General features: G+C 40.8%; 1 protein-coding gene across 8 annotated transcripts in view; it reads left to right on the top strand.

The window, feature by feature from the left end:
• CRACD (capping protein inhibiting regulator of actin dynamics) overlaps positions 1-18,017 on the top strand; it is a 130,207-nt gene that overhangs the window by 70,231 nt on the left and 41,959 nt on the right. For 4 of the 8 annotated variants that reach the window (XM_063157227.1, XM_063157226.1, XM_063157232.1 and 1 more), the window contains one exon: positions 3,263-3,334. The exons of 1 other annotated variant lie outside the window; for it this stretch is intronic. In XM_063157227.1, the coding sequence (XP_063013297.1) occupies positions 3,310-3,334 (25 nt within the window). In that variant the 5' untranslated portion in view covers positions 3,263-3,309. Of the gene's footprint in view, positions 1-389; positions 473-707; positions 2,107-3,262; positions 3,335-18,017 lie in introns of those variants that run through there. 3 more of the 8 variants (XM_063157230.1, XM_063157231.1, XM_063157233.1) reach the window with 2 other exon arrangements.

Here is an 18,017-nt window from a genome sequence, read left to right as displayed (position 1 = left end):
GCTGCTGGAACTGTTCATCCGAAAGTGGAGCACCTGTCCACTCTCAAGGAAACAGAAGAAGTCTTTCTCAAAGCTCACTCAGTGGGCTCCAGGCAGCCTTGCTAGTCATACTTAGCAGGGTTTGTTTGCCATACACTGACAGGTTTTTTATGCTAACTTGAAAGTTTACCATTCAGACCTCCAACATTAAAGGGGCACATGAGAAACAAGATTCCAACTACACTGCTTGAGAACCCTCTCTCACCTCCTGAGTAGTTCCTGTGGGACATGTTTCTCTAAATAATGCATCCCACCTTTTGTACAATTAACCACTCATTTGAAACTTCCTGGCTCCAGTGGTTTTTGCCTGCTTTCATTCTCTGCCACTCTCTCTTGATTTCTTTTACTAGCTTCAGTATTCTCTGCTGACTGCATGTAGCTTTGGAGCACTTTGGAGTGTGAGTTGGTGATCTGTTGGGTTTTTAACAAGCAGGTAAGTTTTCTGACAGAGTGTGCTTCCTGAGTTAAAGGTTTAGTGCCTATGCCAAATCTGTGCTTGCATTAATAACCTCCATATCTACAATTATATATAACGAGCCTTTATAAGTCCCACTGCCTCCATTTCCCATTGAATTAAAAATAAATCAAGATGAAATTTGAGGTAAACTAAGCTGGCAAGAGGATGCAAAAATTTCAGTTTGGCATCGTGCGTGGCATTGTTACCAATTCAGGGTAAACAAAGACCTTTTAAATGTCTACTGCATTACACTTTTCAGCTATTAAAACCTATTTTCATGTAAGAAAATTGAAGGAAAATGCTTTTTCTCTTTAAAATTTGCATTGTTTGATTTTGTCACTTCACCTTTTAATCCTCTTGCATTTGATGTTTTGATGTGTAACAAAAGCTTATGTTTCAATTTTCATCTCTGCTTAAACAAAGAAAGGCTGTGACACTGGGAGCAGGTAGTTTGGGTGTGACTGAGATGAAGCTGATATTAGGGGGTTATTAGGGAGCGTAGCTTCTGCCTCTTCATTACCAGATTGTCCACCGCTTATTTTCATGCTTGCTGTCTGAGTGATGCTGCTTCCCTGCTGCTGGTACAAAAGGTCCTTTGATAACCTTATGTGACAATTAAACACTACTAATTGTCCTCAGCTAGGAGGCTGTTCTGTGGCCATTCATGCACCTCCAACTTTGATGCTAGATTAGGTAATGCCTCTAGTACTGAAGCCTTGCAGTGCTTTTCAGTACTGCAATATTCAACTGTTGGTCTCCAAGTTGAATCTTAGTCATGGGGTTTGAGGTGCAAAGGACCTGAATAGCTACAGAATGTGCTCAGGGTAGTGACCACACCTGAGTCCAGCAAGTGTTTGCTCAGGTACCTGTGTAGCCTTTCTAATGGTCCTGAGCCCTGTTGTAAGCTCTTGTGGTCTTAATTAACCCTGGCTTGCTGGATATTTTGGAGGGAGGCTAGATCCAGTGTTATGCTGCAAGAGGAAGGCTGGCTGAAGTGATTTATTTGCTGAAGAGAATCTTGGTCTGTCAGCTGTTGGAGTGAAGAAAGTAGCCCTTATAGATGGGTCAAAAAGCCATGTATTTTGTCAGACCAGAGCAATTTCATCTTTCTATTCTCCTTTTTTTGTTAAGCTCTTTTTAATTAAAAATTAAATTGGGTGAAAGTCATTCTCTTGGTTTCTGAGAATGTATCATTAGTGAAATAAAATATGTCCCTAAAGAAAGAAGTTGCTGAAGTCATTATTACACATAAGTCTTGGTATATCTGCCAAAACAAATCTGTGCGATATACCTCAGAGGAGAAAGCAACAGGGGGATATTACTCTCAAGCTCTTTATTTTATCTTTTCTCATTTCCAGCTCAATCCCATTTGTTTGTGTTTAGGGGGATTATTCTGTATGTCAGTATTTGCAGTGCTTAGAAAAAAAGGCACTGCTAAGCAGCGTGGGACTCCTCAATGTCTCTCCACAAATACTGTTTTTAATTGACACAGAGGGAGATTTCAGAAATCAGATACTATTAAATGCACTGTGTACAATAGATTAATTAAAATTCCTCTCTGTTGAAGGCTTTATCTTACTTCAAGAGTCTCTGCAATTGATATGAAAATGGTAAGGACCTCTGTTGAAACTGGATGACAACCAGAAACTTTGGTTTCACATAGAGCAAGCACATTTTCATCTACATCTTAAATTTTACAGGAAATTTTTTGGTCTAAACACTTTTGGGTTATGAAGGCCTAAGCTTAGCAACTTGTTCCTGGCCTTTGGGTAAAACTTGTAAGATATGATTTTGAACACCAAGCAAGATCTGAAAAGGCATCACTAAAACATTCATTTCCTGTAGAGGATTTTACTGCATGATAAGCTACCTGGTTCCCAGGAGATTTGAAAATCAGATCTCCCATTTCTCTGCCAAACTACAGATGTGAGAGCATGGCTTCACTGGGTATATTTTCCCTTAAGCCCTGGTTGCTAAGGTCTGTTTGTGGAAGAGTGCCACCTTTGTGGAAGGAACTACTGGAGCCATGAGAAATTTTACCCTGAGCACAAAGTAGGATTTGGCTCAGCCAGTGTTGACTGAGAACTGCATAATGAAGCTCTTTTAGGATTTATTCAAAACTTTATTGCTTTCTAAGAGGAATTTGCATCATTGTTGCTTCTTTCATGAGAAATAGCATAGACTGCTTATGCTTTCATGGTACTATAGGATGCTTCAGGAAATACTGGTGTCTAGCATAAATTTTCTTGGAAAATGCAGCCTCCAGATGTGATGGCAGTTATTGACATTAAACTGTTCTTGTCTAGATAAAAACATGGATAATATAATATCAGGATTTTTCTTACTTTTTAAAAACCACTACTGTTGTTCATAGCACCTATAAAGAGTTGCCTAGTAGTCCCAGTTCACTGTATTGCCCTTGTGGGAAGGTAATGCTATTTTTGGCTTTGTGGTTGGGGAAGACTGAGCAAAAAGCTGTTGTATAAACTAATGTACCAAATGAAAGATCAGCTGGGAAGTCTTGTCTATCAATCTGAAATAATTTTGGCTGTTGCCAGTTGATATCTCCCTTAGCACTTTCCACAGGGAAAGTGTTAAATAAGAACAGAGTGCTGAAATACATGCCCAGCTTAACTTGTAAGGCTGTTCCTACAGACTTCCTATCACACGACAATATGTCCGTCAGAGTTCTCTTTAAAATCACAAAAAAAATGCCCAGACAAGTCCTTCTCTTTGGTGATTTCATGGCTTCTGTTTCTTCCTCAGAGAAGACCAAGTCTGAAGTTTCTCTGACTTCGTCTGAAATTGTAGGCATGATCAATTTGTTTAAGAAACCTTGTAAGTACTCGACTGCTGGAGCACATGATGTCCTGTCATTCAAAAGCTCACTGTTAAGTTTCTGTGGCTTAGTCTGGAGCACTTCCAGCAGGGAGCTGGCTGAGGGGGGAATGTGCTGTGCTTCTTGTTTTTGAGTAGGAGCTGCTGCTAATGTATGTGCTGCTTTTGTCCATTGTTACGGCAGGTAGAATAAACAGTGTACGTGTGAAGCACAGTCAAATTCAAACCAGAGAGGTTATTCTGGTTAATGCTTTTGCCCTGAGGCATGACTTGGGGATTTCTGCTCCACTGTGGGAAACTTTACTCCTCCATTTGTGTTATGTCAGATGCTGTGCTTTACCATGCCTTTTGAAATGGTCCTTTTAACTGAAGAAAGTTTGAAATTTATGGATTTAAATTTTTAAGTAAATAGAAAAATACATGCTTTTTTATGGTCATCTGGATTATTTTTCAAAGTTGTCAGAAAGTTTGCTATTTTAAAGTTTACTACTGTAGTTTTAATTTTGATGGGTTTTCCTATGTCAGTTCTCAAATATCTTTCAGTTGCTCTGATACTGACTCAACATAATTCCAGTTTTATTTTTTGCATTGGATTTGCAGGGATGCTTTGACAAATTCTGAATTTATTTGAGTTAAATGTGAATGGACTGAAGCAGTGTAAAGTTTGTACTTCTGTGTAAATAGCAAGCATGCTGTCAAGCAATGGTGTTGGATTCATGTAGTGATGTCCTGTTCACCTGTTTGTTTGGGGGCTTGGGGAGGGGGGATTTTGAGGACAAGGGGCCATCCAAGGTGTTTATAATAAACAAGACTTGCTTTTGCTATGACATGATGGTTAACGCTGTAATATGACTAAAGCTTTAGTCTGTTTTCAGTTTTCCCCATTATGTATCTATTCCAGTTCAGAAGTAAATGGTGCCTCTGTTTCCACCGGATTGCATGATGTACTGCATGAGCTTGTGGTACTGAAAAGGCAATAAGGGGGGAAAGGATCCTCACTTGGTCACCAAGTGCCCTTCAGAGCAAGGCATGAAGCCCCCCTGCCACTGTATCACTGTCAGTCACGTTGAATGCTCTCCCAGGGAAAGAAAGGAGAAAGAAAGGAATGATAAAAAAGCCTTTACTTCTCAACAATTTATTTAATTAGCTCCAATTACAGATTTAAATTATGGAAGTAGTAAGAAGACTTACTTTGCATGTACTGTTGAGGAATTCATGTAGGAAGAGGAGACACAAGTGTTTGAAATACCTGGCTAGCTCTCTGTTGTCATCTGTTAATAATTCACATGGCTCTTTCATTTCTATTTTGTTGAGAGAAAGAGAGTAGGCTTGACACAAAGAAGCTCTTAACTTCCTCTGTAAAGGAGTGGGAGTACAGCATGTCCATTCAGTACAAAGAAAAGAATTTACTTTTGTGGAGTTTTCAGACTTTTTTAGTTTTCTTTTTGTTTTTAGTTTTCTTCACCAGTGGACTATGGGAAGGAAACTGTTTCTCATGTGGCTTTTACACTTAGCTATTGTTAGTTAAGCCATAACTGAGCTGCAAATTCCAGGCCCAGACTTTCCCAGAATTTGGTGCCTGCTTTTATAGGGAATCATTTGCTCTGCAGTTACCACCAAATAAAATGGTGCATTGCAGTCTTGCCCTCTACTGGGTTTGTGGTGGATCTCTGTAGAGCACTACCACAGAGGCTCAAAAAGCCCTGGCAGACAGTTGCAGGGGATGAGTCTGATTCAATGTCATTGTGACTCTTCTCTGAAAGCTGCTGCTCTAGGAAACCTTTGCCTATAACCACTGTCTTGTGTAATTGAAAAAGGATTAGCTAAATTACATATGTTTTCTCTGAGGGTACTTGTGTTTCATGGATGGGATTAAAAGCAGAAAGGTAGAGAATATCTACAGTTTGCCAGCATTCCAGCTGGAGTGATGACATTTCTGCATGCTTTTGTGGTCTTGTTCACAGAACTTGCTTCCCTGCTAGGGCTTTATTTTGTCTTTAAGTCTCTTTTCTATCCTAGTATGTGCAATGGTTTCTGAACTCCCCTCTGCTCTACAAACTTATCCTGGGTAAAGCACAAGTTTTGAAAATATTATGCAATTAAATTCTTGTTGGTAATATCTTACCTGGGATGTTTGTTTGTTTCTGTTTCCCTAAGAAGGATGCATTTTATAAAGAGGTAAGTATTTTAATAAGATTAAGTAAAGAGGTAAGAGACTTACCTTACTCCTGCATAAGTATTAGTAGAAATCAAAAAGGTGAGAATGTGAACACAGCTGATTTATTTATCCAAAATCTCTCTACTTAGAATAATAATGCTTTTTACAGATGGAACATGAACTTTTAATAGCTTATGGGTGGAGACAGAACTAATTGTCTCACCTGGTCATTTGTAATGAAGGCCTTTATTATTTTTGTCCTTTAATGTTTCTTTGAGAAAAGCTGGAATGTAGGATCTGCCTGCCTGTCCCCATGGGTCAGGACTGAATTGCAAATTACTCCTCTGGTGCTTGTGCAGACTGGCTGCTGTTGGAAATGTGATACTCAGCTACGTGGAATTCTTGTCTGTACCAACCTTGCCATGTCTGCTTTCATTTTTCCTAAATTACTAAACAACTTACACTTAATGAGTTGCAACTAATTAGTACCTCTTGCTTTGCTATACCTGTAAAATTATACTTCCAGTAAAATGCTTCATGAACTAATTAGATATCTCAACCCAGTTGACTTTTGTCCTCTTGTTTACTGGCTTCTTACTAGATAGTGAGATTAAAATCTTGTCGTCTTACTTCAAAGATGCAATCTCTTCATGTTCTTCTCCCATTACAGACTACATTTAATTCTTATTCTGGAATGCTGTTTCCCTAAATGAGGTGTCCTCTTTATCCTGTGGAGCAGAGTGCCTGTCCCATTTCACAACATAGCCCAGAGCAGGGATGACCAGCTGCTCTGTGGCTAAGCTTGCCCCAGGTGCTGAGGATAATAAGAGGCTGACACTGCAGAGGGTGCTTGGGGTGTCCTGCAGAACAGGTACAGACAAACCTTACCAGTCTGGTGGCATGGTCCAGCAGGGCAGGGCAGGGACACACAGCTGTTCTCAGTGAGCTCAGCTCCTCAGCAGTTACAAGCTGTGGCATGGAGCCCATTCCAGCAGAGGAGAGCAAGCTCCTGGTTTGGCTAGGCTGCCTTGGTGGCTGTGCCCTTGCCCTTGAACACCTTGAGGGGCTTACAACCATCTTTTTTTTCCCCACTGTGGATCTTGCAACAAAAACTGTTTTCAGTAAAAGAAACAAAGCAAAGTAAGCCCCCTCCCCCCTTCAGTTTGGGCTGCATCTAGTGGAGACCAAGTAATGCTGGTGATGCCTCAGTGTGTGTTCCCCAGGACAGAGGTCTTCAGAGCTGCTACTTGGGATCCCGCTGTGCTGTAAGCACTGTGTTTCCACCACAGCTGCAAAGGGTGATGTGAGAGAGAGAGATTCAGAGAGTTGATTTCTTGGAGGCTCTGAGGACTTTCCTATGGGAAGTTTTGTGGCAGACAGTTTAAGTAAACATTTGCTATTACAAGGAAGCCACAGAATGCTATATCCTCTGATCCTTCCTGGGACCTTGCACGCATTTGAACGGCCATGCTTTCTTCCCCTTTTCTTGGTCCCAGCTAATTTCAAATCCTTTGGCCAAGGGGCTTTTGGCCTCCCTTAGAGTGATGTGCAGTGCACGTGGTGTCTATGCAGCAGTGGCCTGCCTTAAGTGCTGCCAGGCTGAAACACTGGGCAGCTGGCAAGGCCTGCAGCTGGCTGACATTGCATGGATGTACAGATCCCCACGGCACCATGAGGAGGAGCAGATACAGGCAGCTAGCCCATTTCAGCTTCTATCCAGGGCCCCCTTGCACCTTGTTCAGAATGTTTAATTTAAGTAAAACTGGTGAAAACACTTCCCTCTGCTTTTAGAAGAACTTAATAAGTATTTTAAAAAGCCACTGAAGTAGCTGTTTATTGCAAAGTAGCGGAGGCTGCAGCCAGGTGGGGGTGGGTCTCTCCTCCCAGGCAACCAGTGACAGGACGAGAGGACAGTCTTAAGCTGCACCAGGGGAGGTTTAAGCTGGATATTAGGAAGAAGTTCTTCACAGAAGGGTTAGTTGGAATTGAATGGGCTGTTTGGGGAGGTAGTGGGGTCACTGTTCCTGGAGGTGTCAAGGAAAAGACTGAATGTGGCACTTAGGGCCAAGGCCTAGTTGACAAGGTGGTGTTAGGTCATAGGCCAGACCTGATGATCTCAAAGGTCCTCTCCAACCTAAATGATTCTCTGATTCTGCAAAATCTCACCACTCTCTTATTTTCTCTTGTTTGATTAAGTGGCTAACCAGATACTATCTGGATTGCCCTACTGTTAGTGAAGCATTAGGACACAATGTGGGTGGTGCCGTTACAGGAATCTGTTTACCAAACCCAAGTACAGATATTTTAACATTTTTTAGTCACATGTTTGACTGTGATTTCTGAACTGGCACATTAAAAGTAAGTAGCAGCTGCCCTCCTGTTAATGAATACATATCAATATATATATAATGCCAGGTATGCATTCTTTCAAAAGTTTTTTTCTAAATTCATCAGTGATCTGCTGTATGCAAGTACAGGATAAATTTTATGTACATGTAAGTTTTTGCACTAATTTTAATTCAACATTTGTTTGAAGATCAGTAAACCAGTGATTTCTCAAGTGATGCAGATCAGTTGCCATTAGCTAACTTTCAGTTTACAGTCTGAAACACTTAAACTCAAACTGTGCAAGTTCATCAGCCAGAGAGCAGATATGTGTAGTATTAACTGTGACCAAAGCAGAATACATTGCTTTTGTTCAGTCATGTTTTCTGCACACACAGTATGAACATTCTGTATCCTGTAAAATATGTCATCCCTCTACCATCAGATAGAGACATACCTGGTAAGTCAAGCCCAACTAAAACCCAGAATATTTGGAGAGTGTCCTATTTTTTTCTGATGTTGTGTGTTCATTGATTTTAGGGTTTGTTTTCAAAAAATGTAAGAACAGGAAAAATAAAAGTAGGGAATGTGCTTTTTCTTGCAATTGAGACATATCTTCTGGTGGAAAATCCTGGAGGAGATGGTATTCTGCAATGGCACTACAATGTATTCCTGCCCAGCAACTGGCATTTTTCTTTCTCCCATATAATATGTAGGACTTAGTCTGAAAAAGTCAAAAAGAGGGGTGAAGGGGTGGGAGAAGCCTAAGCTTAACTTGTACACTCCTATTGTTGACAGTGCTGTCATTTCATGTATCTAAATTAAATGGTTCTTTCCCCTGACTGTCCTGGGTGGGAGTTACTGCACATATGGCTTTTGGGCTTTAGTCTGCTCTTTAAAGGAATGATCAAGTTTAGCACAGTCATTTAGAGCATCAGGATTTTTCTGAAAATGCATTAGAAAACCTGGTATGAGGATCTGGGGATCTGGAGGGCCAACACAGAGCACTGGAGTGAATGTTCTCTTCACCCAGGACTTTTAGATGTGTTACTTTTCCTCTTCTCTAAGTCCACAGGACAAAGTTATGGCTATGGTTGTTTCCATACTCATATTTGACAAATCTTTCAGAAACCTTCATGTGAGCAAGGTTTCAAAAACTAGAACTTGGATTTACTTTGAGATGCTTTGCATTATCTCAATGTCAAAATATGTGACAGAGAGAGATGTGAGCATCTCTTGAGGATATTTGGTCACATATCCAAAAATTCAATGGAAACTGATTGAATTTTAAAACTTTCATGTTGCTTCTTATATTTGCACTGTTAGACTTCTTTTCAAACTTGCATCTGTTACTGTAACTCTAGGTAATGCTTTATAGAGATGGAAAAACGCTGACTCAGCTACTGAGTGCTTACAGTCCAGTAGGTTAAGAATAGATAAAAAGCAAGTAAAAAGGGTTAAAACTCAGTAAGTGTTCACCTCTCTCCTCCGGCCTCAGCCCTTTCCCAAATCTGCTCTCTGATATTTTTTACAGTGAGTGCTCTTGGACCTTGAGTTTTACAAGTAGAGCAGGGGTATCAGGTGGAAGAGAGTTTATGCAGGGTGTAAAGAAGTGTATGATGTCAGAGAAGCAGTTAAGGAGGGGAGATAAATCTGGTTTTGTCAAGCTGTGCTTCCTCTGACTCTCCTTGTGAACTTCCCTTAACTGGACAGTCAGGACACCCAGTCCTGTACCATGCTGCTCATGGGGATCCAAAATTTGCTTCAGCAGCTAGGAAACAAGTATTCAGAGCTGCTGAAATGGACCCCAGCTTCCATCCATGCTAGACAGACAGACCCTGGCACCCAGTCAGATCCAGGATAGGATTTCTGTTCCTTGGTCTTGCCACTGGACTGGAGCAGCTGGAAGGTGCCTGGTCTGCCAAAAGACACCCTGTACAAGTAACATTTCCTGGAGTGATGTTGCAGCATGAGACATAGCACTTGGCTGGTCCCTGGGGCTGTCACAGCTGCTGCAGCCCCTCAGAGAATGGCAGACACAATCTGCACTCCCAGTGTCTTTCCAAGGGCCCAACTTGATGTCATATCCTGCAATCTACAATGCATTAAATTCCCTTGGCCATAGTTCTGTTTAACCATCCTCACTAGCACATGGGACCTTGTGATTTGCCTGGCCACCTGAGTCCCCTCTGTTCTTTGTTCTGGCACGTAGTAAATGGTAAATAAATTCCAATGTGGGCAAGTAATGTTTCAGAAAAAGTGTTGTCTCCTTTCTCAGTGAAATTAATCATGTTCACCTTGTGTGGCTAAATTTGATGTATTTCACCAGTATAATGAGGATAATGCTTTGTATTCTCAGCACAGTGAGACAATGTGTGATTAGAGTGATCAGTCACATCCTGGCCTGGCAAATCCTCGCCTGGAACCAAAACAGCATGAAAATGGGAAATAGTTTCTTCTCTTTGCCCTCATTACCTAAAGGCAAGATGTTTTAAAAGGAAATATCTGGTTGTCTTAGTTCAGGAATAGAGAGAGCTGTGCTTTTGTGCAAAGGCTATTTTGGATTTGAATAATTTTAGGTGGTTTTGTAAATGTTCAGGTTTATAAATATTTGGGTATCATCTCTTTATGACTGCTTCTCTTCTCCTCTTTAATTTTGCTTCTTCATGAGTAGTTAATTTTATTCTAGCCTCATAAAATAGAACAGAGAGGGAGATTTCATTTAGCATCACAGTAGTATAATGGAATTTTTTTCTATTTTGATGTTACAGAATTTATGAAGAACCCTTTCTTGATATGTTTATTTGGAGTAGAAATCTTACTTGGTTAACATTTAAAATAACACTGCTTCTACTTATTAGTGTTATATGTTAATATACTCAGTGTTAGCCAAATAACTGTGGTGGCAAAGTACATCTGAGTGTTCTGTGAAGTGAATATTCTGTTTTGCAAATATCAGAAGAAAACTATTCAAGACTTTTTATCTCTTAGATATTTATAGGTAGGTCTAAAAGTAAATTTCATAGGTAGGTCTAAAATTAAAATTTCATCAGATTTCTCTCTTTTCTGGTCAGTAAGTGCTTCAAGTGATGTCTCACTCCTCTAGTTTTAATTCTGGAAAGCAAAGGCAAATCAATCACCTCAATCTTATTATTCTGTATATATTGGTACATTGATGACAAGATGAGGAATTGAGTCAATTATAAGGTCCTTTTCTAAAGCAGATCTAGTGTTTGAGAAAGTTGCCAAAACTGCAGCCTGAAGATTTCCAGTCCTCTTCCTATCACAAAAATGTCATACTTGCATCTTTTGTCTGTGCTTGGCCTGGGTGGTGCAGAGAACCCAGGCTGAGAGCTCTGGTATGGATGTGGGAAAGCAGCTACATGTTCCTGGTCCTGTCTTTAATCTACTCTTTCTGTGTAAAAGTTGTTTGAGATTTGCCTTTGTGCTTCAGCCTGTTGCCTGCTCACTGTATGGGAACAGGTGATGGATAAGGAGCAGCTAGGTTAGTTGTGTACAATGCTAGTATAATTAGTGATTAATACTGATGATCAGTTTTGTCTCCATGGTCTGTTTTACTGCTCAAAATCTTGTTTCTAAAATTGCTGGTAACAGTGTTGGTTAAGTGCTGGCTCAGGTGGAGCTGTTTTTGATAGCATTGCAGTCAATATCAAGATACCAATTTCATCCTTCAGCTGATAGTGGTTTACGTTACAAAACCCAGCAATTTCTGAAAAAACTGGAAATGGCCATGTAACCCTGGTACACAGAAGGGAGATCCAGTGCAGACTGCAATAAGGGAGTGCCAGCAGGAGAGATGGCAGTGGAGCACGGGAGTGTTCTCTGTGCCGTGCCAGGGTGAGGCTGTGATGCTGGAGATGCAAGAGAGACAGGAGGAGTTGCAGGCTACACACAAGTAGCTGGCTATCCTCTCCTGCTGACGTGCCCAGAAGGCAAATCTTGTCCCTCAACAACATGGAGAATGTCTCAGTGTTCTTCTGCTCCTCCTGAGAATGATGATCTGGGCCTGTGTATGCAGTGAAGGCTGCTCAGACAATGAAAATCCGGACGTTCGTTAAATAGGCAATTTCCCAGACCCAAGACAGATGCCTCAAATCTTAATCTGGCCACAATTTGTGTCAGTATCAGAGGATTTGTTTGTCAGAAGGAGCAAGTGAGCCTGGCAGGGTGGTTGGGAAGGGAAGCGTGCAGCAGGAAGGCACAGGGGCAGCAGTGAGGAGCCAAAGGTGCCCTTGTGCCGCAGCTTTGCACAGCTCCAGGGACAGAGATGGCTCCATGTGAGAGCACGGTGCTCCCAGTGGAACACAGAGCAGGTTCTTCAGCCCCTGTGCTGCTGGCTGAAGTTACTTCCTGGGATATTTTGGGAATATGCCAACCTGGGGAATGAGTGTCACGATTCCTTCTGTCTACACTGCCCAGCAGAATAAGGAAGTTGAGGTTTGGCTTCCTTCAGAAGTTAAAAAAAACCTCAAGCACTCAACAAAACAGAACTGTTCCCAGCTCTGTGCTCTCTTTGCTCTGGTTTTCACCATGCAGGCATTGACTTTGGTCTTGCTTTTTACCAAAGCTTACTGGAGAATTTGTGATTGCTATGGTTTATGCAGCTATTTTCTTAAGGTATTGTTTATTTTCTTATTTGCTCCACAGCTGCAAACCACAGCAGCATGATTTAATTCTGTGAAATCAGAGATCAGCACAAGTTGTTTTAGTTTTTTCAGACACATTCAGCCTGAAGTCAGATTTAGCTTGGTTTTCAGGTTGCTCAAATAAGGGAGTCTTGTGATTAATTGCAAAAATTAGAGACAATCCTGACATTTTAGTTCTTTAAATCTGGGGAGGGGAGGCAGATTTACTGCCTTCTGTTCAGCTTTACCCTTATAAAATTTAATGAAGAATGTATTAAATTAATATGTCTGCTGAAGTAGTTAATAATTTGCTTAGAATAAGATCCCTTTTATTCCTGTATTTTCTGTATCACTTTATAATTCTCAGAACTTTGAAAGAAAACACACAGGCATAAAGTAATTTTTGGGGTTTCCCCTTCTCCTAATCTCCCTCCCCTTCATTTAGAGCTACATGTAGAACTCTGTTGGAACTTTTTAAAATGTATTTTTACTTCATTGTGGAACTGCCCTAACTCAAAAAGTACATTGATAGTTTCAAGAAAACCCACTAACATCTCATGATGGGGTGGTGAGTAAATTCATAAAATGAAAATTTTAGTCTCTCCATTTAATCCGACCTATTTAAAATATTCTAGCAGTTCATTGGAATTGCAAATTTAAAATTACTATATGTTTGTCATTGTTAAATATATTATGCTAAAACTGTGCAAAAGTGAAAAAGTGACCACTCTGAGTATCTATGACTGTACTGGTCTCAGTTTGTGTTAGGCATTAAAAGCAGAAATGATGCACCTGGTTTTGCACCACCATGACATGAAATTTGCATCCAATAATATTGCCTTTATGTGACATTGAAGAGAGAATTTGTTTTGTGTCATAATGACTTTAAGTAAAGTATTAGTTTGTTGTTCCCCTTAAAAAAAAAAAAAAAAAAAAAAAAAAAAAAGGGATGAATTCCAAATCCCAATCTAAAATATATTGGATGCACCTGCTTTCTTACAGCCTTGATTTATTAGCCCCTGGTGATTTATTAGCCAGTGGGCTCTCCAGCCCCCTGCCTGGGCACTAACTCCTGCCATTCCCAGAGACCTTTCCGAAGGAGGACCTTTCACTTTGGCAGCAGCACCTCAGTGCTGGCTCATAAATATCCTGTGATCAGCTGGAGTGGTCACATCTGTCTTTCACCCATTTCTAGCTGGTCTGGGACATCTCAGCAATAGCCCCTAAAGGAATGAGTTTGTACATAATACTTCAGCTCATTTCTATCCCAGTTATCCCCATCCTCCAGCCATCCAGAATTTCTGGCTTAGCAGCATCAAGTATCCTTTGAGGTCAGGACACTTCTCTGCTTTTTCTTATTGATAGAACTCAGCAGCGTGCTGGTAGCGCTTCTGCCTTACCACTGAAGAGGTTTGGTCTATGAGTTTCATGCTCTCTTCATGAAAATTTCATTAAAATAACATTTTCTATGGTAGTTTCTGTGATGCTGAAATGCTCCTCCTCTCATTAGTGGAAAACTGGAGGTGGTATGGACGTAAAAATGTTGACCAGTGCAATACAGGGTTTATTTAGAGGTGGAGAGGCATGAAAAACTGTTCCTGTAACACAATCCCTTGCAAGAATGATCTTATAAATTGTGATTTGAGTAGGATCCTGGCCTGTTAGCCTGTGCCAGCCTTGAGGAGGTATAAATGACCTCTGCAGCTGGGGAGGGGCAGTGGGAGCTGTTTGTCCAGTGCACGTGGCACTCCTTGGACTTTGGACTGCTCTGCCATGGGGCCTCAGTGAGGTGGCTTTGCCTCAGGGAGGTTTGTCTTTTCACACACAGCATGGCCAGGACTTCTTTGAGTCAGGAGTGTTCCCATGTAGGAAATTAACCTGCTGAGAGAATCCCATGTTTTACCTGTTTTTTCCTCTGAGAAGGAAATAATGCTCCAACATCTCTTTATTGCATTGACATCAAGTGTTTAAATCAGCTCTGGAAACCTCAGATAAAAGCCAGCACACCAAAAGGGTGTCCCATCATTAATAACTTGAGTTAGTAAGCCTTGCACTAGTAAAACAAAGCTTTCTCCCATCTGTTATGTAATATTTTGTTGGTGAATCAGAAGCTATTGTGGTCTCTTCCTTTCTAAGAGTCTCACATGCATCACTGCACCCAGAGCTATAATAAACAGGTTTTATCTTATCAGGGATGTTCCACAGTGCAGCCCAGCATCTTGGGAACATCTATTGCATTTACTTAACCCTTTCTCAAATGTCCTCATGGGTATGAACTCCACTACCCATTCTTACTGTCCTCAGATGTGAATTCTAACGTTTTTTACACCCTCTGGCCACTCACTGTGTAGCCTGTAACTGGAGCTTTCCCCTGGAAGAAGGGAACTCCTGGGCCCCAGTAGGGTTTGCTCCTGAAGGTTATACTAATTTTCTCATACTGTCTTCCCTGATGGGATCTCTGCTATGCCAGCCTACCTCACACATTCCCAAAGTGATCTACTTGCTCTGATGTGGGATCTCAGCACCTCAGGATGGAGGTGCAGAGTGGCCGAGAACACCCTTGGGGGGCTCAGGAGTCCTGGAATGTTGCCAGAAGTGTCTGGTGGCTGGACTTTGATCCTACACAGGAGATGACACCTGTATGAGGACTGGGAGGATTTCACTGGGGTGAATGGTGAAGGGATAAGTTAATTAGAGTGTAAAACACAGGGTTTAGGATTTCTGTACAGGGGGGTCTAAAGAAGTAAGATGGAGGAATTGGGGTGTGTCCTGTTCTTCTTCTTCTTCTTCTTGGCCTCCATCTTCTGTGGTGATGGTGGCACTTTGGGATTGGTTATTACTAAAAGTGCACTGGTTAATAAGGGTAAAAGGTATTGGGGAAAAATTATAAATATTGTATACGTAACTTCGGGTATAAAGATAAGTGACCGCCCTGGGGGCTCTCAGTGTGCCTATGGCTGACTTGCTGTGCAGACCTCTGTCGGGCTGAAAGAAAATCTTTTAGATAAACAATTAATAAACACCGAGACCGAAACAAGATCAGAAGTCTCTCCTCGTCCTTTGAAGCGCCGGGCTGTCCAAGGCCACCCTGGGCCTCTCCAGGCCACCTAAACAGCCGAGAAATCGACACTCTGAGTCTGGTTGTGTTTTTTGGAGGGCAGTGTCTTCTCTGTACCAAAGGTTCTGCCAAAGTGTGGCAGTGGGATGGATTAAGAAGGCAGAATTTCAGTGTTAAAACACAGGGTTGGAAGAATGAGGCTTTCTGACCTCTAGGATGACTCATTGTGATGCTTGATGAAAATAGAAGGCACAGATATACAAGGACTGTCTGTGAAGACTTTGATTGAAAGTTGGGGAAAAGAGAAGAAAAAGGGCTCAGAAATGAAAGGAGAATTTTGCCATAGTAAATGAGACTGAAGTGGATATTTATTCAGCTCTAGTTCTTCTTAATAAGTAATGTTTGTCATCCAAACATTTTGAAAATTTTATTTGCTCCTCCTCTTCATTCATATTTCTTTATTGCTTCTCAAGAGCACTGTCCCAAACCTCCTGCAGTGGAGATTAAGTCCTTTTATGTTCAAGAGGTATTTCCTTGTGGTATCAAGAGAAGTGTCAAAATAGCTCTTTTCTTGCTCTGGATGATAAAGCCTATTATATGCTGCTTGAACATTAATAGACTATTATGATGATTCATAAGTGTCTCCTGACAGCTGACTGTCTCAGCTACATATGGTTTCTGTGCAAAATACGGTCTTTGAGAGGAAGAAAAACCAAAAAATGGGCTGTTTTTTCTGGAAATGCTTTTGCTTCTGCAGATGGCAAGGGAAAATAGATGTTTCTGGAAAGTAAGACTCATTCTTGCTGTGTTATGGATACTTTAGGTAGTATTACTAGTTTATATCAGGTAATCCAAGAATACCCCATCCTCTCTGGGACAAGGTTTGCAAGAAATAGTATCTCTTGCAAGATCACCTGATACTCTTGGAAAAACAGGCAAGTAATGGCCCACTATTTTTCCTTTGCTTTGCCTAGGTGTTTCATTAGACCATTGTGGCTGCACCAATTTGATGCCTTCAATACCTCTCAATCTTGTTTTCATTTAATGTTTCTCAGGTATTGATGTTATGTCAGGTGATATTATCTCTGTCAGCATGGGACTATTGCACACTGTCAGCTTTATGGCTATCACTAAATGTCTTACAGAGGTGAACCCATTTCTGGGAAGTTACATTATTGAATCTGAGCATCAGGTTTTTTTTTTTTAATGTCAGTCTTTATTCCTTGTGTTTTCTCTTAAATGTCTTAAATGTTTCCTTGGGTTCTTTTTTGTTTGTGCCTGCTTTGTATATCTGGACTATATATATAGATATATATATCTGGACTATATATATATACCTGGACATCTATCAACCCTATGAAAGAGAGGGCAAGGGACTGAGGGCAGGTCATGAAGGCAGAAAATGTCCAGAAATCAATTTTCACTGTGAAATCAGATGTGCTACCACAGGTACAGGAGCTCACAACTATTTTTAAAATATGGAAACATGGGGAAACATGGTTAAGCAGAGCAAAGCCTGCTCTCTTCCTCCTTGATCCCAAACAATTTATTCCCCTTTTCTGGAGGAGTGGAAACACTTCTTCAGGGAGTGCTGAAAATTTATTAGCAAAAATGAGCATCTCTGGCATCTCACAGAAATGGATGCACTGAGATGTGGAGTGGGTGGGAAAGCTGGAAGCAAATGCCAACCCTAGTTTGTTCAGAGAAGCTCTATGTCATTAGAACAGACTGGGCAAGGGGGAGAGAAGGCAGCTTTTTTGGTGGGGATCTGAAAACCAAAGAACTTTTTGCAGATGTCTGGCCAACCCAGGACTCAACAGGGCAGTGCTTATTGTAGTGGCTATATCTGAGTTATTTGAAAACAGCATCAATAACCATACCATTAGCTTGAAATTGAAGGGTTTTTTTTTTAATAATGATAATGTCAATTTGTACCATAGCAGACTCTTTCTGTTGTAGATATCAATGAGAAATGTCAGTCAACTTACCCTCTTAACAATACGTTTTAATCCCCTTTCCCAGCTTGGCTGCTGTATTGTGCCTGCAGCCCAGTTACCCACTTGTCCTCTCTGCCACACAGTTCTTAATGCTACAGCTATATGGACTTCCATTCCCTAAATTCATTATAGAAGTATCTATTCCATTAAATGATTCATGTTCTCATTAATCTAGTTTATTACACCATATTTTATAGCCATTAAATTCACTAACAAAGAACACGTAATTTTGAAGATGGCTCCTGTGAAATATCTCATACTATGAGAAGTGTCATAGACAGGTGCTGCATTTCATACAGCAAGTAAAAAAAAATCTGTGAAATCTTTACAAATCCCATTTCAAAACTGGGGCTTGAAAAATCTTAGTCATAAAAACTTAAAATTCAAATTGACAATATGAATTCTGCTTCTGTTTTTTTTTTTGCCCCTCAACAATCATCTTTCTACCCACCAGTGATGCATGTGCTGGGTCAGCTCTCCTCAGAGATGACCTGCCTCC

Source organism: Melospiza melodia, chromosome 5 (assembly GCF_035770615.1).
Source record: "Melospiza melodia melodia isolate bMelMel2 chromosome 5, bMelMel2.pri, whole genome shotgun sequence".
Lineage (NCBI taxonomy): Eukaryota > Metazoa > Chordata > Aves > Passeriformes > Passerellidae > Melospiza > Melospiza melodia.
This window is presented reverse-complemented; position numbering and strand designations above follow the sequence as displayed.